The 24,393-nt window shown below is 41.1% G+C and overlaps 1 protein-coding gene and 1 pseudogene across 2 annotated transcripts; one reads left to right on the forward strand and one right to left on the reverse strand.

Moving 5' to 3' along the window:
* Window positions 1–376: 376 nt before the first annotated feature.
* On the forward strand, window positions 377–7,249 carry LOC306926301 (E3 ubiquitin-protein ligase pellino homolog 1-like; annotated as a pseudogene). The gene is made up of 7 exons (XR_013792526.1): window positions 377–402; window positions 1,350–1,546; window positions 2,156–2,288; window positions 3,062–3,163; window positions 4,440–4,624; window positions 6,108–6,296; window positions 6,962–7,249. The product of XR_013792526.1 is annotated as an E3 ubiquitin-protein ligase pellino homolog 1-like (transcript).
* Window positions 7,250–17,323: 10,074 nt separating this feature from the next.
* On the reverse strand, window positions 17,324–23,698 carry LOC306927159 (sialoadhesin-like). Its single transcript, XM_079506841.1, has 10 exons — window positions 23,626–23,698; window positions 22,932–23,249; window positions 22,601–22,834; window positions 21,806–22,054; window positions 21,359–21,661; window positions 20,744–20,890; window positions 20,615–20,630; window positions 20,416–20,513; window positions 18,241–18,288; window positions 17,324–17,720 (listed from the first exon to the last, which is right to left on the reverse strand). Exons 1-10 carry the CDS (start codon window positions 23,678–23,680, stop codon window positions 17,707–17,709), a joined length of 1,482 nt encoding a protein of 493 aa, XP_079362967.1. The 5' UTR covers window positions 23,681–23,698; the 3' UTR covers window positions 17,324–17,706.
* Window positions 23,699–24,393: the final 695 nt, after the last annotated feature.

The following is a 24,393-nucleotide window of genomic DNA, read 5'->3' on the forward strand; positions in this document are numbered from 1 at the left end:
CCACTTTGACAATATACACATATTGATATTCTTCTCATGCCAATAATGCACCTTTGCATTGAATTGAACTGATTTGAATTGAGAGAGAGAGAGAGAGAGAGAGAGAGAGAGAGAGAGAGAGAGAGAGAGAGAGAGAGAGAGAGCTGACAAGCTGATTATCAATCAACAATCAGCTGAAAAGGTTTTCATCATCAGGCTGTACATCAAAGAACTGTAAATGATTGAATCAGAGAGATAGAGCACATATATAACACATCATGAACCTCCGTTAATACATTGAGGCTTGCAGGACTTGACAGAAAGGATGAGCTGTTACCTATAATTATTACAAGACTTACTTTTAAGAAGCTGTTAGTTTCTTCTACCCAGCCATTGTTGGATATCCTACTCAAGATAATTCAAGTAAGTAATGTGAATTGTCTTGTTTTTTTACTGAATGAATGGCAACATTTTATGCTAAACCGCTCTGTCAACTTTTATTTACTGTAACTCGTTTTCCTACTGATGTAACAGTACATGTAAGTTACATGTTACTTACATGTAAGTAAATTAATAGCTTCACTGCAGGCTTTGCTTCACATTTGAAATACAAACTAAATACAAACTGAAATACAAACTAAAGTTGCTTGTGTGTCTACAGGCTTGTGTGTCACGCAGGTTTGGCAATATTGTACATTTTACTCTGCTACAATTATTTGAAAACTTCATTTAAAAGTTACTTTGCAGATCTATGTATTATGATGTTCAAGATCACAATCCCTCGCGCTGTGATGCGTTATCAGCTTGTAGATCTGCTTTGAAAGATTTGGACCAATTGTTGAAAAAGTAAAACGTATCCATTGGCATTTGCATCATTGCTTCGCTTATTTAATCTGCCTCCAGTTTTGGGTTTATAAACTTCAATCCAATTGTTCTGTTTGTGGGGGTGAAGTATAACAAGATATAGCCTACAGAGTGCTTATATTGCAGAATAATTACGGTATGTCATTTAGAATTATGCTATTAAGTAACAAGTAACAACCACAAGGTGCCACATTATCTACAGTTGGGTTTTACCATCAGACTTTTATAAAAGTGACACAATAACCATGCACTTTAAAAGTCCCGTTTGGACATTTGGGAGATTTTCAAAACATGTCATAGCATTTAAAAAATGTCTAAAATGTTCGAAAATATCTAGTTTTACAAGCACTCAAGCTTCGGGATGAGAAACGTTGTGGGCGTGAAGATTGGCTATTTTTCGCCGTACACCGGAGTATATACAGCATACAGTGCTTAAGCAGTCTAAGGGACGTTCTCTCATTTTGCAATGAAACCTTACATGCGTTTTTTTCTTGTGGCGTTCTCAGGTGAAGTGGGACGTAAAGGACAGCAACAACAACCACTAGACTTTGAAGCAGGTGAAGGAAGCAACAACAATGTCGCAGTGCCAAGAAGTTACTAAGAAGTTAGAGGCCTCATCGACTTCCTTCGTTACCAAGAAGATACAGGCCTCATCAGCTTCCATCAAAGTCCCCGTCAAATATGGGGAGCTCATTGTCCTGGGGTATGAAATTATTACTTTATTAATATTCATCGAAATACTCTATGCACAGCAGCCTTATTGGAAAGAGGGGGAAAAAATAAAATAAAATAACTGAATAACCTCCACTTAAGAGTGTAAAATGAAACCGATGTGCTTTCATTTTACACTCTCAAGAGTTCAATTATTGTTAAACATCAGCATTACTTAATTTACAAGAAGTAGTTTTGAGTCTGAGTCGAGGCTAAATCTCAAAAAGATTTTGTTTTTTAATTTTTTTTTCACGATTTTTCAAAAATAGCAGACCTACAAGCTTTGAGCTTGTAGATCTGTTATTTTTCAATAGCTAAATTATAACAATGCTTAAAACACCAAAAGGGGTTCCCGCCCAAAATGGTTTAAGGTTATTGTAGCAGTCAATTTATATTGGGGGTCGGGAGGGGGCGGGGCGGGGGTCCCGAGACGTTGCCAAAGCATTTTCGGGGGTCCCCGGCCAAAAACGTTGAGAACCCCTGCACTAGCTGTCCATGTGTTACTTGTCATTCTAAAGATCTGAACGGAAATGAAGCTTTGTGGCAAAACCTGCTTTATTAACCCCAGCGCTCCCATCACTGGTTCATCTTCTCTTCACAGGTACAATGGCCTCCTGCCCAGCGGGGGGGACGAGGCCAGGACCGAAAGCCACTTCGCTCTGTGCCAGAGACCAGAGGCCAACGGTGTGAAACCAAGCACTGTGCACGTGGGCGGCACGCCACAGGCAGCTGAGGTACAGTCACTGGTGGAGGAAGTAGTCAGAGTTGGGACCCCATTTAGACCTGAGGACAATTCTACAAATGCAAAGCAAAGCAAAGCAAAGTTCTATGTTTACCCAGGGTGAATGGACTAAGCTCGAGATGCTTGTTTACAGCCAGACCCTGCTCATAGAACATTTCATGGTAGGGGTTCAATGCCTTGCTCAAGGGCACTTCAGCGGTGGTAAATTGAACGTGCCGGTCCGGGGATTCGAACTGGCGACCTTCCGATAACAAGACCGCTCCGCAAACCGTTCGGCCACCGCTGCCACCGCTGCCTTCTAAGTTTTCTGAAAAACCTTATATGTTTCTATGTCAGTCGTTCTCAAACATTTTCATGTATTTGGCCGCCGACCCCCATCTAAAAATATGTTATTCCAGGACCCCCCCCCCAGAAGCAAAGAGTTGAGTTAAAAACGTTCCCTCTGAAAGAATATACATTCAAAGAAACAAATAGCAGATCTACAAGCTTGTAGCGCGGCACTCGGTGCCGCGCTATGAGCTTGTAGATCTGAGCTTGTTGACAAAATGACTAAATGCTAAATACAGCAATGCCTTGTCTTTTAAATACTTTTTTGTTTTATTAACCATTCACATTATTATTTTGTGTACGTACACATTTGACAGAGCAGCCTCTACTTGTAGTTGAGTAATATTAGACCTGCAGGCGCATATCGATTGCTTTAATTCAAGTATTGAGGTGAAGTTTCTGGTGGTTTCTAACAGTGAACTTCTCTGTGTTCCATAGTCTCTCAGCGCCATGGACACGCACAGGATATCCTACACTGTCGACCCAGTCACCACGGTCGTGGTGGAATACACTCATGACGGAAATACGGACATGTTTCAGGTCTGTATAGGATCCATACTCAGTGGCGTGCACAGACATTTAGAGGGGCAGGTGCTCAAGTAAAAAAAGGGCACCTTGTGCAGCCCGTGGAACCGGCCGGTTGCCTTAACCCATTTTGGGCGGGAACCCCTTTTGGTGTTAGCATTATGTTATGCTTTAGCTATTGAAAAATAGCAGATCTACAAGCTCATAGCGCGCCACCGAGTGGCGCGCTACGAGCTTGTAGGTCTGCTATTTTTGAAAAAGAAAAAAAATAGATTTTTTTTCCTTTTTTTTTCCAAAAGGGCACATTGCCAAAAGGGCAGGGGGTGCTCTAGCACCCCCTAGTGTCTATCTGTGCACGCCACTGTCCATACTAATGCATACATTGTTTTTTGCAAGTGAGCCCCCAAATAATTTCCAAAACACAAACATTGTAGGCTTTGATAATATAACCAATAGGCCTACATACATATACCAATTCATTTTAACTTAAAGTATATATAACTAAAGAATACTATGTTAGTTACCACTGATCCAATTCACCTTGGTGTTTTGGTCATTAAAATAAACATACCCTGCTAAAATAATACGCTATATTCTGATAGTTTTGTTCATTCAATAATGGGGTCTCCCTGACTCTCCAGCTCTTTAGTAAACAGGAACAAAACATGATATAATTGGAACTGGAACATTGACATTGCAGCTGATAAATAATGTTCATTGTGGGGTTCTCTCTCCTGATTGAAAAATGGCCATTACTTTATGTTCACTAAAGAAATGGAGAGATGTGGAGAAAGCTGTTACTGAATAGATGTATAGCATTGATTACTATCAGAATATATAGAGCAATCTGTTGTTGTTGTTGTTTACATACTTTAACCCATTTAGGACTCATGATTCCAGATTCTACAAATGTCTTCTAAATCATAAATGTTTTTGTCAAGGACCCTGAAAATTATATGTAATTGGCCATCGACCTCCATCTGAAAATATGTTGTTCCACTGGGACCCCCCTCCCCCCAGAAGTAGCAGATCTACAAGCTCGTTGCGCGGCACTCTGTGCCGCTAATAAAAAGTGATATTATCAATCTGTATGGAAGAGCCAGTTGATACAATTATAACTAATTAATCTACCATTGAGAAACGTAGACTGTGGTGTTGCACATAATGAGCACACCGCTCACAGAGCTTGTGAGCAGATCTGCTATTTTATCAGTTTTAATTTTTATGTTCATCTTCATGTTCAGTTACTTTCTTACTACTTACTTGCCTTGTGTGTTTGTCTCTCTAACAGATCGGGCGGTTCACGCAGACTCCCATTGACTTTGTGGTGACGAACACAGTGATCGACTACACATCGTTTCAGAACGGCATCTCGCGCTCTTCTTCGCCTGCCGCATCGTCTGCCAGAGGAGCCCGCCCTACACCGCGCATATCTACGCCGCCGGCTTCGACTCCGACAAGAAGATCGTCCTGGGTGTAGGTTTATGAAATGTCACGATATATGTTACATATATTAGGGTATATGCACACATAGAATAACTCTTCCTATACTTACGGGCCATTTCCCTACTTCCTTTTGGTGTTACCAATTCATAATTGGTATATTATTATATAATTGGCAATTATACTAATTAAGGCTCTGCTGTTCCATTCTGGTCAAAAAGAGTCTATTGTGCATGTTCACTGGCTCACTGGAAACACTCTGCTACACCAGTGGGTCTCAAAGGACACTTGAGCCAAATGGGCCATTTGGAACCCACTCAAGGACACTTTGAGACCCTTTGAGACACTTTTGTAAACTCTCTGAGTTACCACACCTGTACGGTACAGGTGTGGTAACTCTGAGAGTTTACAAATGGTTCCTTGAAGTAAAAGAAAAGGTTTGAGAACAACTGACCTAGTGGACTCCACTGTACACTAAATGGAACAGAGCCTTAATTGGTATCATCTTAGTAGGAAGAGTTCGTTCCAAAATGGCTGCTGTGCATTTGTGTCCGTGTGTCTTTGCAGAGCGTTGCTGTGAAAAAAGAGAAATCATACAGTTGGGTGCCACCGATATTGTCCCTTATCATTTGACCCATTTAGGCCTGACCTCAAAATAAAAAAAAATCCTTCTAAATCCTCCAGTTTTCTGAAATAAATATTTTCACGATTTTTCAAAAATAGCAGACCTACAAGCTCGTAGCGCGCCACTCGGTGGCGCGCTATGAGCTTGTAGATCTGCTATTTTTCAATAGCTAAATTATAACAATGTTTAAAACACCAAAAGGGGTTCCCGCCCAAAATGGGTTAACTGTCCTTTTGCGCAGATCACGCAAACCTCAGCAAAAGGAAAAGGACAATATCGATGGCCTCCAACTGTACCTTGGAGTAGGCATACTTTTACTTTCTAGGCTTACATGATATGAATTTTGATGCCAATACTTTTATACTTTCATTCGAGCAAAATTGAGAACACAGGACATTTAGTTGTAACTAGGGATGTCCCGATACACTTTTTTTGCTTCCGATCCGATCCCGATGCCACAATTTCTGTGTTAACCGATACCGAATACCGATACCAGAGAATAATACAAAAAGAAAAAAAGATCTTATTTTGAAGTCCACGACCGGGAATAGAGTTTATAGCTATCTAGCTACTCTATATATCTCGTGTTGTGTTTATAGCAGACTCCTCACTCATATGTGCACTTGCAGTTTGGGCAACTCCAAAGCAAGCTCCACATGCCCCAACATTGTATTTACCTGCTATAGTGTCAACCTTGTGTCGGATCTGTGGTTAGACTGGCATATTTGCCAATACCGACATTAACCAATATGACCAAATAAGGGCCGATCCGATACTTTTCCGATACCGATACAGTATCGGGACATCTCTAGCTGTAACAGCATATTAGTATTTTGGGATATTGCTGCTTTTACTAAAGCTAAACCATCTTCTCCCCCCCCCCCCCCGTAGGAGGAGTCAGTTAAATGGAAGACTCGTGATGGTCGGATGGACGGACTGACCACCAACGGCGTGCTGGTGATGCGCCCGCTCCATGGCTTCACTCAGGACTCTACGCCCGGCCCCTGGAGGGAGATCTCGGTGTGTGGCAAGCCCTACGACCTCCGGGAGACCCGTGCCGATAAGAAACCGGGGGAGATGGTGAGGACTGCATAAAATGTAGTACCAACATGTCCACGACAACAGTGTTGTTTTTGGCAGCACGTTTCTATTTTAGTTGTAGTTTTTGTCACATTTTAGTCACCTGGAATGTTTGAGTGTGTGTCTAGTTTTGGTCGACTAAATGTCATGCGATTTTAGTCGACAAAATCTACAGTTGATTTAGTTGACTAAAATGTATTTTGGTGGGCCTTGATGTCGTCGTAATGGCTGATTTTACACTTGCTGAAAATAGCCGATCTACAAGCTCACAACGCGCCGCAGCGAGACACGTTGTGAGCTTGTAGATGTGCTATATTCAGCATGCAACCAAGTGTACAATGACTTTTACTTTATCTCTTGTCCACTAGTCCCTTCCTAACATTTTAGTCTAGTTTTTGTTTGTTGACGAAATTGACAATATATATATTTAGTCTTAGGGCCGATTCATACTCCTATTTTAGAGCCGAATAAAAGTCGGTTCGGCTCTGTAGAGCCTACAATGTGACGTCATTTGAGGTTCGGGGGGCGGGTACCGTCCTAAAGTCGGCTCCTCGGTGCTACTGAATATTTCTGACGAGCCGAAATCATTTCGGCACTACAGTGCCGAAACAGCGGTAAAAAAACATCAACCAAACCGCAATATCTTCTCGTGTGTTTCCGTCCAGGTGGACAGCAAGTGCCAGGAACTGGCGGACGGCTCGCTGATCGACCTGTGTGGCGTGACCCTCCTGTGGCGCACGGCCGAGGGCCTGGCGCGCACGCCCACCACCACCGCCGCCGGCGCGGAGGCCCAGCTGCGCCGCCCGGAGCTGAATGCCTACGGGCGGCCCTGGTGCCCGTTGGTCTTCAGCGACCTGCCCTTCCCCGAGCAAGAGCGGGACCGAAGGCAGCCGTGCGGGGCCTACCTGCAGGTGTGGTCATGTGGACAGATACCGTGGAGGAGGCAGCGATGAGGAGGTGAGGCGTATAGCCCAGGCGCTGAGGCGCATAACTACACTGTGACGCCCCACACGGAAAGGAAATATATGAACATATATCCCAATATATGCAGCATATATGCAGCATATATGCAGCATATATGCCATATTCGGTTCATATATGTGCATATATGTGGCTATATAGGAGATATATGTGCATATATGGGTTATATCTATGCACATATATGCCACAGTCAGGTCCATATATGTGCATACATGTGGCTATATAGGAAATATATGTGCATATATGGGTTATATCTATGCACATATATGCCACAGTCAGGTTCATATATGTGCATACATGTCATACATAATGCCTCAGATATAGGTAATACATGTCTTGACTTTGTGCATATATGCCACATACATAATGCCTATATAACATTTATCATACTTATTTTAATTTGATGCAGATTAAGGTTTGTGGTTTGTGGAAGAGAATTCAATGCAAGAAATATTGTCTGATTGTTTTATATTGCCTGAAGCAATTGAGCCATTGACATTCACCAACTGGTATTATATTGTTACCATATCATCATAAATGTTGTCTTAACTAAAATTAACATGGCTTAAAAAAAATGAAAAATAATTCATGGTTAAAAATTTGTATTGAAAACACTTCTGGTACATATGTTTTTTTTGCTGTCAGTAATATATTTAAAATCCATGTTGTTTACATCAGTGGTTTTCAAACCTTTTTATATCAAGGTGCATATTGCCCACACCGTTTGAGATTTAGCCTCTAAGAACCAAAACATGAAGAACTTTCTATGAATAATTCCATGCTGTATTGATGTTGGTAGATCATGGATGGAGCCTGCACACCATATAGGTACAAAATACTTTATTTGTTGATGTTGGTACCATAAGGAGAGATAACAGGCAAACAATTAAAATAACAACAATTCTTCTACATTCTGTGTAGACTTCTTGTAAGCCAAGTAAAGCAGATATTTAACAATAATAACTCTTTAGAGTGTAAAATGAACATTCCATCATTTAGCTGGGGAGTCCCCAGGTGGGGAGCAACTGGAACACCATCAAAGATGAGAACCACTGTTTTACACAATACTTTTTTTCAAACAAATTAAACCTGAATTCAAAACAAAAACATTTCAAAGGCAAAACAAAAAATCTTCTATAACCAATTAGTTCTCAGATATGAAAAACAATAACTTGGATCATTCAGCTCTGCCAGTCTATGTGAGCATTTCACTGTGGTTAATGAATTTGAAGACAAAATCTACCTTTATCTTCTCCGTTTTAAGGAACAAACACTTGGCTTTTATCTGTGATGCCTCAATAGCCGTCAAATGACCAAGTTGTTTTCCCACAGGGATGAAATAACTAGGGTTCTTAAACTGACCACAGATGTCATGTTTCTCTTTTTTGTAGTAACTCCCTACTGCATAGCATGTCTCCCCTTGCCCTAGATCAGAGACAATGAAAGTCTTCACTGAGAAAATGCTCTCCTCACGATCATTTAGAATGACCGTATAGGAATTTCTCCGGAAAGTACGTGTGTAGTTTGCAGAATGAATAATTTCACTGAAATACCTTACAGGGACTCTACGTACAGAACGGGAGATGCTACTCAAGGCCAAAAAATCATCATTTTTCATCATACATATTTTTGGCCTGCCAAGAGATGTAACACCATGAGAGCGATTTACTTCTTGCATTTGTTTTTTCTGATTGGAAAAGGACTCAAACAGAGCCAAGCACTCATCGGAAGCTCCCTCCATGGCTTTCTTGGCAAGTGATGGCAATGCCATCTGTAGCCAAACGGTTTTTATGATTTGCCGAGAAACACTTTGACTGCTCTTGATCATGTCTAACATGACCCCATTGTATGACTCAAACACAAATGAAGACTGTGCCCAGAGGGGACCCCAGTTCCTCACAGTATTGGGCAGATGAAGGCACAAGTGAACATTGAAAGTTGAATTATTGGTCCCATAAAGGAGCTCCATTTCTTTAACAAACTCAATAAGCAACTGCTCAGATTCAGAAATATGCAGTGCTGTTATCTCTTCACCAAGCAGTAGAGAAACCCCCTTAACCAACTTGAACCAGTGCTTTAGGTATTTCTCAGGTAAGACTCCCTTCAGTGTTGGTACACTGTAATAAAACAGCCACATGGCCCACTCATGTGCCTTCCAGAATTTCCTCTCTGTAAGTGAGCGGGGAACACGAGACACATTACAGGGGGGTTTAATTCTAGTTAAAGTCTCATCTATCTGTTCTATTGAGCGTCCTAGGTACCATTGAGATTGATAGTTCTCAGAATTAAACCACAGTGTGGTTATGCTTCTAGTAACTCCAAGCAGCACACTGTGCATGTAATCTGGAACACAGCCATCAATGATGTTGAAATGGGGGAGACAAGACAAAATACTAGGCCCTTTGACACCATGTGTGGGTTTTCCCAAGAGAGCCTGTTCAACAAAATCCTCAGTTTGAGAGGGGTTCCTCAACTCTGCAATTTCATAGGGATATGCCCTCACACGCCCCCTGCGTTTCAACACCGTAGCGCCCTTCTGCATGCAAAAAGAGCATCCAAACTCTCCATTGAACTGCTTAAAATTCTGAAGAAGTGGCCGAGCAACTGAATCTGCCACCATGAAAACAGGAATGACTTTACTTGAGACCACTTTCCCACAATCATTTGTCCATGCAAGACCATTTTCATACAACTCTATGCATTCATCAACAAATGGCTTCATGTACGTGTTCATATTGGGTTTGTTTGAACCAAACCAGAGACCACAGACCATCACATGTTTTCCACGGAGATGTATTGGCAGTTCATTGATTGTACACAAAATTGGCCACAAGCTGGTTTTACGTGATTTGTGCACCGGCACTCCATCACAATTGAATGCAAGAGATATATTGTCTAGTGACGCAAGGGGTAATAGCTTTTTATACAACTCTCCGTCGTACACATCTTTGATGATGGAGGGGTCCTTCTCTTCAAACCGGTGTGTTAAATGTTTCCCTAACTGGTGGTCCTGTAGCAATTTCTGGATTTGTGCTTTTAGAGGCAGGTACAAAAAGCACTGATCTTTTTGGGCATCTGCTTTAGAAATTACCTGGTCACAGGCGGGGCACTTGACCGTGCCAGGAGATTCCTCCATGCTCAGGTTGCAAATCTTGCACACATAGTGTAGTTCCAATACATCTTTCACTGTATCGAAGGCCTTATAAAACAGGTACTTGGACCCACTAAGCGTTGGACCACCACTAAAGTTAATTAGTTTAAGAACATCCTCTAAAGCTGTGTGAGTTAGTCCGTGTTTCAGTTTTAATGCCAGAAGCAGCAATTCGACTTGCTCCTTTGGGGTCTGGTCTGATGACGGACTCAGAGCCGGACTTACCGTTGGGCTAGGGTGGGCTGAAGCCCGGGGGCCCCCGACTAGGGGGGCCCCAAAAAAAAAAAAAAAAAAAAAGTTTTTTTTTTTTTTTATTATAAAATTGTAAAGTGAAATCCAATTCAAGTGAAATGTGTGTATTGTTATTGTATTTAGTTGTATTATGGTTAAACCATTGAGAGCTTCTGCCTGCCTGCCTCTCTTTTTAGGGGCCTGGGTACCCCAAAATGAAAACAAAATAGCCCACATTTTTTCCGGCCTCGCGGCTGCGCCGCTCGGCCAAATCGCGGGACGCACGGCTTCGCCGCGCGCCCCAAGGGGGGCCCTCAAATTTGCTCCAGCCCGGGGGCCCTCAGCAAGGTAAATCCGGCTCTGGACGGACTGTCTACTGGCTCCTCAGGTGGAGAGCTTGGGACAGGTGGGCTGTGGAACTTGAAGGACAGACGGGAAAAACAGAAGCGCAACACGAGGACAAAGGAAACATTCAGTACAAATGTCCAGTTTGCTCATTCACAACAACTAGGCCTACTATACTTTCGTGTTAGAAGTTGGAACTTTGAATTTCTCCAACTATAAACTTGCACGACAGCAGACAGTCTAACTTAGTAAAAATATAATTTATGATTAAGGCCCCTACAGGGAAGTCGGTTCACGGAAGTTGTTGTGGGGATTATCTGACGAGGTACCATTTGAGTGGGGAAAAAAACCTTAGGCCTACCTTTACTAAATTATACTACATTTTTTATAGGGTCAATATAAGTAAAATAATATAGCCTTCAGTATCTTTTTATATGTTTCCAAAAAGATTACAAACGGCCAATAGCATATCACAAGTTGTGAATCTTGAACCTAAGGCGACTAAACCAATTCAAGTAAAGGTTGTTTGTTGTAGTAAATAAGGCTTCTGCATACAGGCCTCTCGCCCTCCCACTCCTCACTGGTGTGAAATCGGGTAGGAAAAAAAACGGGGACGCCTGTCAAACCAATGCTACAGAAACAACACAGAGGAGAGAGAGAGAAGTGATTCATATTGCCAAAGCCTATCATGGTTTTATGCAGTGGTGGAAAGTAACTAACTACTTTCACTTAAGTACTGTACTTAAGTACAATTTTGAGGTATTTGTACTTGAATTGAGTATTTCCAAATTCCAGTACTTTTACTTCTACTCCACTACATCTCAGAGCCAAAATGCGTACTTTTACTCCACTACAATTATTTGAAAACTTTAGTTACTAGTTACTTTGGCGATTACAAATTGTATTAGAAAACATACAGTGACCACTTCAACCATATATATTTGAAAATACATTTGAAAATAGCCGATCTACAAGCTCACAATGCGTTGCGACGCATTGTGAGCTTGTAGATCCACAGTGGAATAGATTGCAGAGACGTCTTCCTTCACTGGTGTTTAATCCACATTGGAATATATTGCAGAGACGTCTTCCTTCACTGGTGTTTTATCCACAGTGGAATAGATTTCAGAGACGTCTTCCTTCACTGGTGTTTTATCCACAGTGGAATAGATTTCAGAGACGTCTTCCTTCACTGGTGTTTTATCCACAGTGGAATAGATTTCAGAGACGTCTTCCTTCACTGGTGTTTTATCCACAGTGGAATAGATTTCAGAGACGTCTTCCTTCACTGGTGTTTAATCCACATTGGAATAGATTGCAGAGACGTCTTCCTTCACTGGTGTTTTATCCACAGTGGAATAGATTGCAGAGACGTCTTCCTTCACTGGTGTTTAATCCACATTGGAATAGATTGCAGAGACGTCTTCCTTCACTGGTGTTTTATCCACAGTGGAATAGATTGCAGAGACGTCTTCCTTCACAGTGGAATAGATCACGTCGTCACGGTCACCAGACCTGAGAAGAATGATTACACGTCCATTCATTCATACTATTAGTGCAGAGAATGACTAGTACACATGTAACCCTAAATGGCTCTTCAGCAGCACAGCTAGGAAACCCACTTCTGTGTCTATGATGTGGTCTTATTTTAAAATATATATCCAGTTAAAATATTGGACATGCAGCATCTGGATGTGTGCATTATATCAGCATGTCACTGTTTCCAATGCATAGTTGAACTATGTGACAATTTACAATTAAATGAATGTGTGTTCTCATGACACTTTAAAGTAACTAAGTACATTTACTTAAGTACTTAATAATGTTTGAGGCATTTGTACTTTACTTTAGTATTCATAATTTCCAATACTTTTACTTCTACTCCACTACATCTCAGAGGCAAATATTGTATTTGTACGCCACTACATTTATTTGCAAACTTTAGTTACTAGTTACTTTGGAGATTTTGATTATGATTAAAAAAAAACATGCATTAACCCATGTAGACCTGGGGAAAAAAGGCTTCTAAATCCTAAACGTTTTCAGAAAAACCTATGTTTTTTGTTTGTTTCTATGTCAGTTGTTCTCAAACATTTTCATGTCAAGGACCCCCAAAAATATATGTAATTGGCCGCCTCTGACCCCCATCTGAAAATACGTTGTTCCAGGGACCTCCTCCCAGAAGCAAAGATTTGAGTTAAAAGTGTTCGCTGTGAAAGAATATATATTCAGAGATTTGCGACCCCTTTTTCACGATTTTCCCAAAAAAATAGCAGATCTACAAGCTCGTAGCGCGGCACTCGTGCCGCGCTACGAGCTGGTAGATCTGCTATTTTTCAATAGCTAGAGTATAACATAATGCTTAAAACACCCGTTCTGAATGTGTTTTAACTTACAGTGTGTGTTGCGGGGCTGTGTTGTTCTGATCTGCAAGAGTCCTGGGCAACGGTTTGAACGTCACGGAACAATAGTGAACATCCTGGTCTTGCTGAGCAATGCAACAGAAAAGGAAAAGACAAAAAAACAGTCATCAGTAACGGAATGGAATGCTGAAACTCAGAAATCTTATCAGATAATTAGCTATGTTTTGGTTGTGTTTTCTCCAATGCAGTACCATTATACTGTCGGCCTTGTCAACGTATTATGTTGAATAACTAATAGGTGATAGTTGATACAATATTTTCTCCAGATATAAAGAAAACTGGTGTAGGGACCTATATACCTATGGTATAAACCCAAATTGAGAACCTACTGCCTTATAAAGGACATATATACCGTAGAACCTTATGTGAAGTATAATTTAAACAAAAGACAACGATCCATTATCACTGGAGACTAGCAGGTTTAATGCTAGGGCTGTGGATCTTTGGGTGTCCCACGATTCCATTCCATTCCGATTCTTGGGGTCACGATTCGATTCAACTCGATTCTCAATCCAAAAACGTTTTTTTTTAAATTCAAAAGCCTTTTTTTTCCCAGATTCAAAACGATTCTCTATTCAAAATGATTCTCGGTTCAATACATAGGATTTCATCACAATCTACTCCAGCCAACTGAAGTGACTACAGTAACTTGAAAATGACTGAAGACATGATGTTTCCTGGGATTAGGGGGAGCTTACATTTCATATGACAAACACCATGTAGTGAAAACTCCTGTAACTGTAACCAGAAATCTAACGATTTTTGGAAATTATGAATCAATTTTGAATCATTCATAACGGGAATCGCGATTCTAATTCGAATCGATTTTTTTTACACCCATATTTAATGCCACTCCTGAAGAAGAGAGATCTTGCCTGTTCTGTGATCTTGATGAAATTGAAAACGAAGTTCACTTTTTGTTTTACTGCTCTAAATATGACGACTTAAGGGATATTTTGGTTAATAAGATGTCTTATATCTGTGGGGATTTCCTAGATTTAAATGACTATGTAAAAATGGAGATATGTTTTGCCAAAGGGACTTTTGTCGTGGCAGATTGTATTTGTCAAGCTTGGGAAAGAAGACAGAGTACTCTGTATAACTCTGGGACGTAATGTAATGAATTATGTAATGTAAACATGCTGTAAATGCATGAATTATGTAATGCAAACATGCTGTAAATGCAATTGTGAAATGGTGTCTTATAAACCCATGAGGGTTGGGCACATTGTGTGCAGGACACGAAAATAAATAAACAATCATATCATATCATCAATATAACTGTCATCTTTGTAGAGAAGATCTAGATGACAAGAAAAGAGAAGTATAGTTTCCGTGACTGTTATGAGTCAGACGAGTGTATAGTGTAACGTAAAATGCAATTTCTGTACATGTATAGAAAGGAGAAGGGATCTCGTTTCTGAACGACATATGTTTGTCACACAGACATGGTGATTAAACTGTGTTCTGGAGGGTCTCTTCATGGGTAAAGGATTCAAGTGTAAATCAAAGACCATATACGGTAGGCCCCATTTACACTGCAGTCAAATCCAGCCAAATCCAATTTATTTCTCAAATCCGACATCGGATCTGCCACAGATCTTGTGTGTTCAGACTGATTTTACACTGGCAGACGAATCCCAGGACGGATCTCCTGAAATCAGATTTGAATCAGACCTGAAACCGCCTCTGAACGTGTCTCAAGTCAAGTCGCATTTGTAAAAATTGGATTCCATGTACGTGACTTGTTTGTGTTATTTTGTGCATGTGGCACATGCAGGCTGGATTTGGCTGCCAGTGTAAATGTGGCCTTAGACACAGTACCTTAGAGTATATATTAATAGAGACGGCACCGGATTTCTCCTCCCATCCACTTGCATTAAGTTGCTCAAAAGCGCATTTCACTCCTCCTTCCGGGTAGGAACAGAGTGCATTCTGGGATGGATTGGACCCAAACACATAAACGCGCTGGCCGTTGACTATCATTGCGCCGTTTGCGCGCGTTCACGTATGAAACATTCGTTCACATGTCATGGACCCAATAACATGAACGTGCGGCAAGTATAGTCAACGGACCAGTGCTGGCTCGAGCTGCAATGATAAATTCGGCCACTATGTCCATTTCGCTTCAGGGTTTCCTCCGGGTGCCGTCTCTATTAATATATATATGCTCTAAGCACGGTACTTACCTGTCCGCTGTTGATCTGAGTGGAGGCCAAGCCCATCCCACTGACCCCAGGGACAGAGGCCATGAAGCCCCTCCCACTGACCCCAGGGACAGAGGCCAAGCCCCTCCCACTGACCCCAGGGACGGATGCAGGCTGGAGTGGGACACAATAGAATAGAAAGTCACACATCAGAAGGTTGCAGTGATATAGCTGTATATTATATATTGCGCTAATGTTGAAAACGCAGATTTGCTTTCCCGCTAAAGCATTGTTGGCGAGTTTCCATTTTTTTTATCAATAAAAAGCAAAGCCCAAGCGAATAAATACCTCCTGGTCTGCGTTTGTCCTTTTCCTCCTGTCAAATCAAACAAAGTACTTAATTTATGACTTACATAATTTAGCGATTAATGAGATTATGTTTATCTTAGTTTAGTCTTACATGGAATCTGCTGTGAAAAGCTCACATCTTTTATGAAAAGTTCATATAGTATAAAAAGTGGGTGTAACATTTAACATCACAGTAACTGCTGCTTTATTCAAATTACTACACATATGCACTAATGCGCGCACACCGCACGCACACACGCACACACACACACACACACACACACACACAGACACAGAGTAGACACAGACACACTCACCTGACCCAGAAAGCAACGGGGATAACCAAAATCAGCACAAACAGTGAAACTGCAACTCCAGATATTAGAGCATCATTGTTGGCTTCATAGAGAAACACAATGAAAACTAGAAAAAGTGCCCTTCTGGGCACAAGTCTCCACCAGGAGGATAGGACTGTGTGAGATGTTTGGCAAAATGTTTAGGAGTAATATAAACCTTTGATGGTAATTGGATGACTTGAGGCATTTTGTTCCAAAAATGTGTTTTGCAAAAATCAACCTGTTGGTGGCGCTATAACAGGCCAATGTGAAAAGGGTGGGATATATTCATCAGCCTAGTAAGAAAATGTGTGAAAGATTTCACGTAAATTGCATGCTGCATTCATGATTTGAGGCTTTTGTGCAAAACGGGGCAATCTTGCAAACTGTGAAAGCCAATTATAGCCAATTAGGATGGAATATGAAATATCGGACAGATCCGACTTGAGCACATGACCATAGAGATACTGTGTAACGATTTGTGAGATTTTTGGACAGAATCTGGAGGAGTAATATCAAAAAATGTGTTTTACAAAAGTCGGCCTCCTGGTGGCGCTATAAAAGGCAGATGCGGAAAATGCAGGTCAAAGGTTTGTCCTTGGCCTCTAGGGAGTGTGCATGCAACGTTTCACGCAGATCGGTGCAGTTTTAGGTAAAAAATGTGAAAAGCTGCCTCATGGTGGCGCTAACAGGCCGTTCTGGAAAATTCAGGGCAGAGGTTCATCGTTGGCATCCAGGGACTGTGTGCAAAGTTTGGCATCGACCGGGTTAACGGTGCCGGAGGTCACGTTCTAAAGAAACAAACTGAAAACACAAAGACCTGACACCTTGTTCACATCCAATGATCATTGATTTTCTGAACAAACGGAGGCAAAATGAATCAATTTATTTACTTCACATTAATGGTCAACATTACATACAAACATTAAGACTTTAATATCTACTGTAAAAGAAAATACTTGATGCAGAATTATTTTAAAGACAATCTTCCATAGGTTAATTAAAACTGTATGTATAAAATTGGTAAAGATCTAAGTTTAAAATCTTTAAAGATTTTATCTGATATCTAATGAGATTTCTTTAAAACAGCTAGTCATTTAATTTGATCTTTCCCATATCTGTATTGCTCTACAATGAAGCAACTGTAAAATAGGCTGTTAACATTTTCTATAATGAATTGCATTTTTATACACCTTTCCAAGTGCTCAAAGCGCTTTACAATGGTTCAATTCATTCATACATTGGGAGGTGAAGCGGCGAACAGTCGACGCCAGCGTCCTCACTTCCCACATTCACACACCAGTGGTGGCGAGCTCACACCGACCGACTCATTGGAGGCAATGTAGGGTTCAGTGTCTTGCCCAAGGAAGGACACTGACATGTGGACAGGAGGATCCGGGATTCAAACCGAGAGAGAGCTCCACTGCACAAGTGCGGTGTTGAGTTGTCCTACACAGCTGTATCTAAGGAGATGAAACAAAGTTACAGTAAACATTTTAAACAGGATACTCAACATACAGTAGCCTAATGGAGTCTGCCATTTTATTTTCTGCTTTTACTCAATTTTGGAATATTACAACATGCCTATTGAATTATTATTAGCCTATAAGTATTCCTGTGAATGGCCGGCCACATAATACATTCAATCATTAAGGTTGTCAGTCAACCTAACGTGTACTGTATGTATGTGACCTGAAGTCTGTTTCCATTAAATAACATAGTAGGCTTTGTGTGTGTGTGTGTGTGTGCGCGTGCGTGCGTGCGTGCGTGCGTGCATGCGTGCGTGCATGTGTGTGTGTGCGCATGCGTGTGCGCCAGAGAGAACTATAGAGAAAGAGAGATGCAAGCAGGAGAGAGGCAGACGATATTTAATTGCTCAAAACAATGTGCTAAACATTGCAGGACTCAGCTGCTTCATACATATCAGCATTTTGCGAATTCAATTATATATTTAAATAAATATTTAAAACGTGTATACTGTACCATTTTCATAGTCTGGATTTTGGATTACGCCATAGACACTTGTGTCACCTATAAGGAAACCAACAATCATTAATGTGGTGCTTATTTGTGTTAATTAGTGTAACACAGACAAAATAGAATTTTTTTTTTATCCCTTGGAGACCGTAAGCGCCATATTTACAAGACTTGGGGGGGAGGTTCATAATAATTATGAAAATTAATTGAAAGGGAATTACATCAGTCGGCCTCATGGTGGCGCTATTACAGCCCACTTTGCGTTTTTCCCTATAACTCTTGAACAGTAAGTTGTCAAATCTAAATTTCTTTTTCCATGGATTCCTTGGGTCATGATGCATTTCCACATATAGGCCACGCCCATTTTCGTCAGGGAAAAAAATCCTGCAAATTTGAATTTTCTCCAAAACACACTTTTGGCTCCTCCTCCTACAGATTTTGTCCAAATCTCACAAGAATTGGCACACATGATCTCCGGACCTATCCGATTAAAAGACCAACTGCAGAATTTTGGTAGTGCGTATACTTCGGCCGTAATCGTCGTCCGAAGTTAGTAGGAGGGGCCTATTTTACAAAAAATGCCACAAATCACGAACGGAATGTCCAAACCATCCCAAATTTGAATCACATGTCCCGGGTGGTTCAATCAACCAAGTTCCAAAAGGAAAAGTGTAACCGATTGTTGCAAAAACATGATTTTGGGGGGATAAATCCCCTCCGAATTACTTACGCATGATCACAAGGTTGACGCGACATTGTAATTGGCTAGCAACATTAGTGGGAGGGGCCTATGTAAGCGACTGCGGCAACCACACTTTGCACTTTTTCAAAATTGCATCCTTTCCAGTTTATATTCATATTTGAACAGAAAAGAGAGGTCGCACACAATGCATCGCATCGCGACGCATTGTGAGCTTGTAGATCAGCTATTTTCAAATGGTCGAAATGTATATAGGGTTGAAGTGGTTACAGTAATGTATGTTTTTCTAATCAAAATGTAAATCTCCAAAGTAACTAGTAACTAAAGTTTTCAAATAATTGTAGTGGAGTAAAAGTACAAATGTTGCTTCTGAGATGTAGTGGAGTAGATGTAAATGTATTGGAAATTGGAATACAGTCAAGTAAAGTACAAATACCTCAAAATTGTACTTAAGTACATTATTTGAGTAAATGTACTTAGTTACTTTCCACCACTGGGTTAACGGCAGGAGGATGAGTTAACAAAACGTCAACAAAGAGAGAAGTATATGACCAAGCTGTCCGTCTGATGACAAAAAAGATTACGAAAGAAAGGAGAGAGAAGTATGACTAAGACACAGAAGTGGTCAATGTTATCCTCAACTTCATATTGACATCTGTTGTCCAGATCATATCTCTCACCAGGGCTGCAGGGCTGAATCATTCAGGCTGCGGTAGTCAAGTCATACACCCAGCCAGGCCACCCTATCCCTATACCCACACGCGTGTACGTTTGGATTACAACAGAGCCATAGAGTATAGACAGAGTTGCGACATTGAGGGGGCAGAAAACAGCCCGGTCACGTGGTTCATGTACTCGCGCGAGCCCTATCGAGACCTATCGACTACAATAGATCTCTTAAATACCCTCCGAATTACTTACACATGATCACAGGTGTGACTTGAAATTGTAATTGGCTAGCAACGTTAGTGGGAGGGGCCTATGTAAGCGACTGCGGCAACCACACTTTGCAATTTTTTTAAATTGCAACCTTTCTAGTTCATAAATGTTTCACATTAATCATTTTTTTGTTTAATAAATTAAGATTTACTAGAGCGGTGCCCTGGGGCCTCTACAGTGGTGCCCGACCCATTACGTTGGAAATGCATGCCCCACCCAGATATTATGTCTGTGTCCCTTTTATTCCCATATATATGTCAGGTATGCCCAAATATGGAGTCTATGCAGACGTCATAATGATGTCAGAACAGGTCAGCTCCATATGGACCCCTAGGCAGGGGCCTTTTTGGGGCGGTTCCGGCCACTGCACCCCCTGCGGTGGTGTGGAACGCGTGTGTCGAATTTGAAGTCGGTGGAGCGAACAGTTCTCAAGTTACGTGGATTACACACATGCAGACAGACGTACAGACAGACGTACGTATAGAGACTTGGTGCATTTATAATTAGATGTTACCAGCAACATGATTGGTTCAAACACTGACCGTGCTGCAGTGCGCTGTACACATCATCAGGAGACCCACTTTGATTGGTCCTGTGAGCTGTAACTGAGCCCTGATTGGTTGCCTGAGACTGAACCGGTCTGTAATTAAGAGATAATTATATTGAACAGGAATGAAATAGAAAACAAGATGCAAACTATACTGCTGTTGATGAATAAGACAGAGTTAATACTGTACTAACCTGGCACAACATGGAGCTGTAAAAAAAGCAAAAGGCACATACCCGGTAAGTGGTACTGTACAAAAATCATTGATTCTGAATTACTCAGCGATTGTATCTATGCACAATACATCTAATAGTATGTCTCACCTTTAGATGTTGTGTATCGACACAGCAGGAGCAGAAGGATGGTCAGCAGAATCCCAACAACAAGTCCTACGATCAACCACACTACATGTTGAGAACTCACTGGAGGTTGAGTAGATCCAGTCACTGGAGGTTGAGTAGATCCAGTCACTGGAGGTTTGGACACAGTGAAAAAAACAGTGAAAATGTAATTAAAATTTAACATAATTAGGCATAATAGTTCCATATAAAGTTCGTTGTGAGCTTGTAGATCAGCTATTTTCAAGATGCAACCAAGTGTAAAATGACTTATACTGGATCTCTTGTCCACTTATAGTCCCTTCCTAACATTTTAGTCTAGTTTTTATTTGTTGACGAAATTGTCAATATATTCAGTTTTAGTTTTAGTCATCATAGCTTATAGTTTTCATTTAGTTTCCATTTAGTCTTCGTCAGTGAAAAAGGGTAGTCGACGAACAATTTTGTCGTCTTAGTTTTAGTCGACGAAATCAACACTCAGATAAACGTCAAAAAGACTAAAGACAAATAACTTTTGACCATATAGTTAGGATATTGTTATATAAATAAATATTGACATTGGACTACATGACATTTTCTTTCTGTATCTCTTTTACTTACAGAGAACATCAATGGAATGAGGTGACGACGGCTGGGATCCATGTTTGTTGGTCCCCCAACAGGTGTACTGTCCGGAGTCTGCACGAGACACGTTGTCCTTCACCAGCTGAGGACCAGTGGAGATAGCTGTGCTTCCTCCGTCTCTGTACCAGGTGTAGGTGTCTACTGGAGGGTTGCTTCCTCTGTACCAGGTGGAGTCGTCTACTGGAGGGTTGGCATCACTGCTGCAGGTCAGAGTCACTGTGCTGCCCTCAACCACTTCTCCTGGTGGATTCACTGACACTGAAGTGTTTTCTGGAGGGTCTGTGGAGGAATATTAAGCTCTGTTTACACAAATATAGGTTACAATATTCTATGTTCTTGGTATGAACAATGACAATAATTAATGCTTTTGAATCAAGCAATTAATGTCATATCATTTTGATCTTAATGAAATGGAAACCTCACAGTGAACATTCAGAGTGACTCCAGGTGAAGTGGCTGTAGCGATGTTGTTCTTTGCCTGACAGGAGTATGTTCCACTGGCACTGGGTTGGATGTTAGAGATCTCATTCTGTGCCACTACAGTGTTGTCTTTGAGAAGGATGTAACTCTGGATGGCTGGATTTGACCTGCTGTTGCAGCTCAAAGTGACTGAGCTTCCTTTGACAACATCTCCTTGTGGACTTACTGACAACACCACATTCTGGGGACCATCTGTTGGAGAAAGAATATAATAGGTGTACTTTTATACAAACTCCTAAGAGGATAATCAGATCCATTTCAAACTAACCCCGGTGTAAATAAAATACTGAAATAATGAAAAGCGATCAAATGCGTGAGTTTGTATCGCACGCACCAGCGACCATTTTCCACGTTTTGTCAAGAAACAGGGGATACTTTGTAACTAGAATGTTTAGGTCAGCCCCAAATTTCTCATTTGATATCTAAGCCTTGAACACATTTAGGTGTCAATATTTCGTTAATACCAACTACTGGCAACATGAACCATAGTCATAGCAAGAATGGCCTGTAAGTTGTACTTTTACAAACTATGTTTGGAATCATGTTGCTGTGAAGAAACAGTGGATACTGTGCATCCTGTTGTGGATAAAGGTACGGATGAGGGGACACTGCTCGCAGCTTTCATTGAATATGATTCTTCTTTGAATGTGCTCTTGTATTAATTCATTGAATGCATTAAAGACAGAATGGAACAGATTCAGACAGAGAAATAGCTCACATGAACTCATATAAACTCACACTGCACATCCAACCTCACAGCGGCAGACTTCCATGTCTCTTGTCCTTTAACAGCACACTGGTAACTCCCAGCATCCTGGATTGTGGCATGGAATTTTGGCTTGGGCACTGGTTGTCCATCTTTAAACCAGACAGTTGGTGGACGTGGTACACAAGATATTTCACAGAAGAGTATCACCTCTCCCCCCTTTGTCACAGTGGGAGGTGTCACGCGTGCAGTCAGTGCAGTCAGTCCTGATCAGAAGAATAAAAACAAGACATCAGTTGGTGAAATTGTCAGGAAAGATTTGATTTTGATTTCATGAAAGATTAAAACGGTACTGTTATTTACCGGCGGACAGAGTAGTGGGAGTGGCGTATGTATCATGTGTTGTCGAAAACCTGAATTCATAAGGTCCCATATCACTGTCTTCTATGTTATTGATCCTCAGGGTGCAATCATGGTGCTTATTACCAGTGTATTGAAAACGACCTTGACGAGGTTCAGAGTCACGGAGAAGGAATTCTCCGTTCTTGTACCAGCTTGTACCAGTGACATACCCTGCAGAGTATGGGTAGTCATATGAACATCCAATATTTACTGATGATCCTCTGAGGACACATGGAGGTGGACTGGTGAAGGTCACTCTCCACTGACCACTACAGACACCTGTACAAGACAAAAAAATAAACCCTGGTAAATATCATGATTGTTCTTTTTTGAGTGGTGCAACCACTCCAATGAACAGCAATGTCCTAACCTATGTGACTATGTGACTGACTACAGTATGTCCCAATGTTTAGAGTACCAGTAGGGGCAAAAGTGGCGCTGTTGTGCCAGAAACAGAGAGAGAGATAGTGTTGCACTGTTGCCTGCTAATTACAGAGAGAGGGGGGGGGGGGGGGGCAGGGGGAGAGGGGAGAGGGGAGTTGCAGCACTCAGTTCACATGGGTGTGATTTTTCATATCATATCAGGTAATATTTCATACATTTATCTATTCTGTACATACGTATATGTGTTGAAACCATTTCAAACTGTCCTCACCAGGTACCAAGATCAGAATGTCCAGGATCACACTGATTGTCTTTAGAAACCTCATGGTATCTTGAGGTGAAAACTGACCTCAGCATCAAACTGCAATGAAAACAACCAACTATAGTAATGTTACTGTTAAATTACTGTACTCTCTGTTCTGTAATAAGATATAAGATAGTAATACATCTTTTACCAAGTCTAGCCAATGCTAGTGAAATGGTACAGTGAATGTCAAATAGCCAAGCAATATAGCATTTACTATAACGTGTATACAGAAATAAACAAATAAATGAGAAATAATGTAGAGTAGCTCAGTCTCTTGTGCAAGTCTTGTGTGGGAATGGAGTATAAATATCATACAGTGTTGATTTTGTCGACTAAAACTAAGACGAAAAATGTTCGTCGACTAACTTTTTCCACTGACGAAAACTAAATGGAAACTAAATAAAAACTAAGCTATGATGACTAAAACTAAGACTAAATATACTGACAATTTCGTCAACAAAATGTTGGGAAATTGTTAGGAAGGGACTAGTGGACAAGAGAACCAGTATATAGGCCTACGTCATTTTACAATTAGTTGCATGCTGAAAATAGCCGATCTACAAGCTCACAACGCGCGCTGCGACGCGTTGTGAGCTTGTAGTTCAGCTACGACGGCATCAGTAGATCAGTTACGACGGCATCAAGGCCTGCCAAAAACAACATACATAAAGAAAGTCATAGTGCCAGTGTGACGGCTGGAATGACATGGCAGGGCGCAGCGCTGAAGGCCTG

This window comes from Electrona antarctica (assembly GCF_951216825.1).
Source record: "Electrona antarctica genome assembly, chromosome: 7".
Classification (NCBI taxonomy): domain Eukaryota; kingdom Metazoa; phylum Chordata; class Actinopteri; order Myctophiformes; family Myctophidae; genus Electrona; species Electrona antarctica.

What these genes read in the sequence shown, in the direction of transcription:
- LOC306927159 (XM_079506841.1), bottom strand. Translation starts at nt 23,680, where the DNA reads ATGAGGTTTCTAAAGACAATCAGTGTGATCCTGGACATTCTGATCTTG. An exon ending in TCCCACTACTCTGTCCGCCG is followed by an intron (nt 22,835 to 22,931) that starts GTAAATAACAGT and finishes TCTTCTGATCAG; the next exon opens with GACTGACTGCACTGACTGCA. An exon ending in GTACAGCGCACTGCAGCACG is followed by an intron (nt 18,289 to 20,415) that starts GTCAGTGTTTGA and finishes GTTTCCTTATAG; the next exon opens with GTGACACAAGTGTCTATGGC.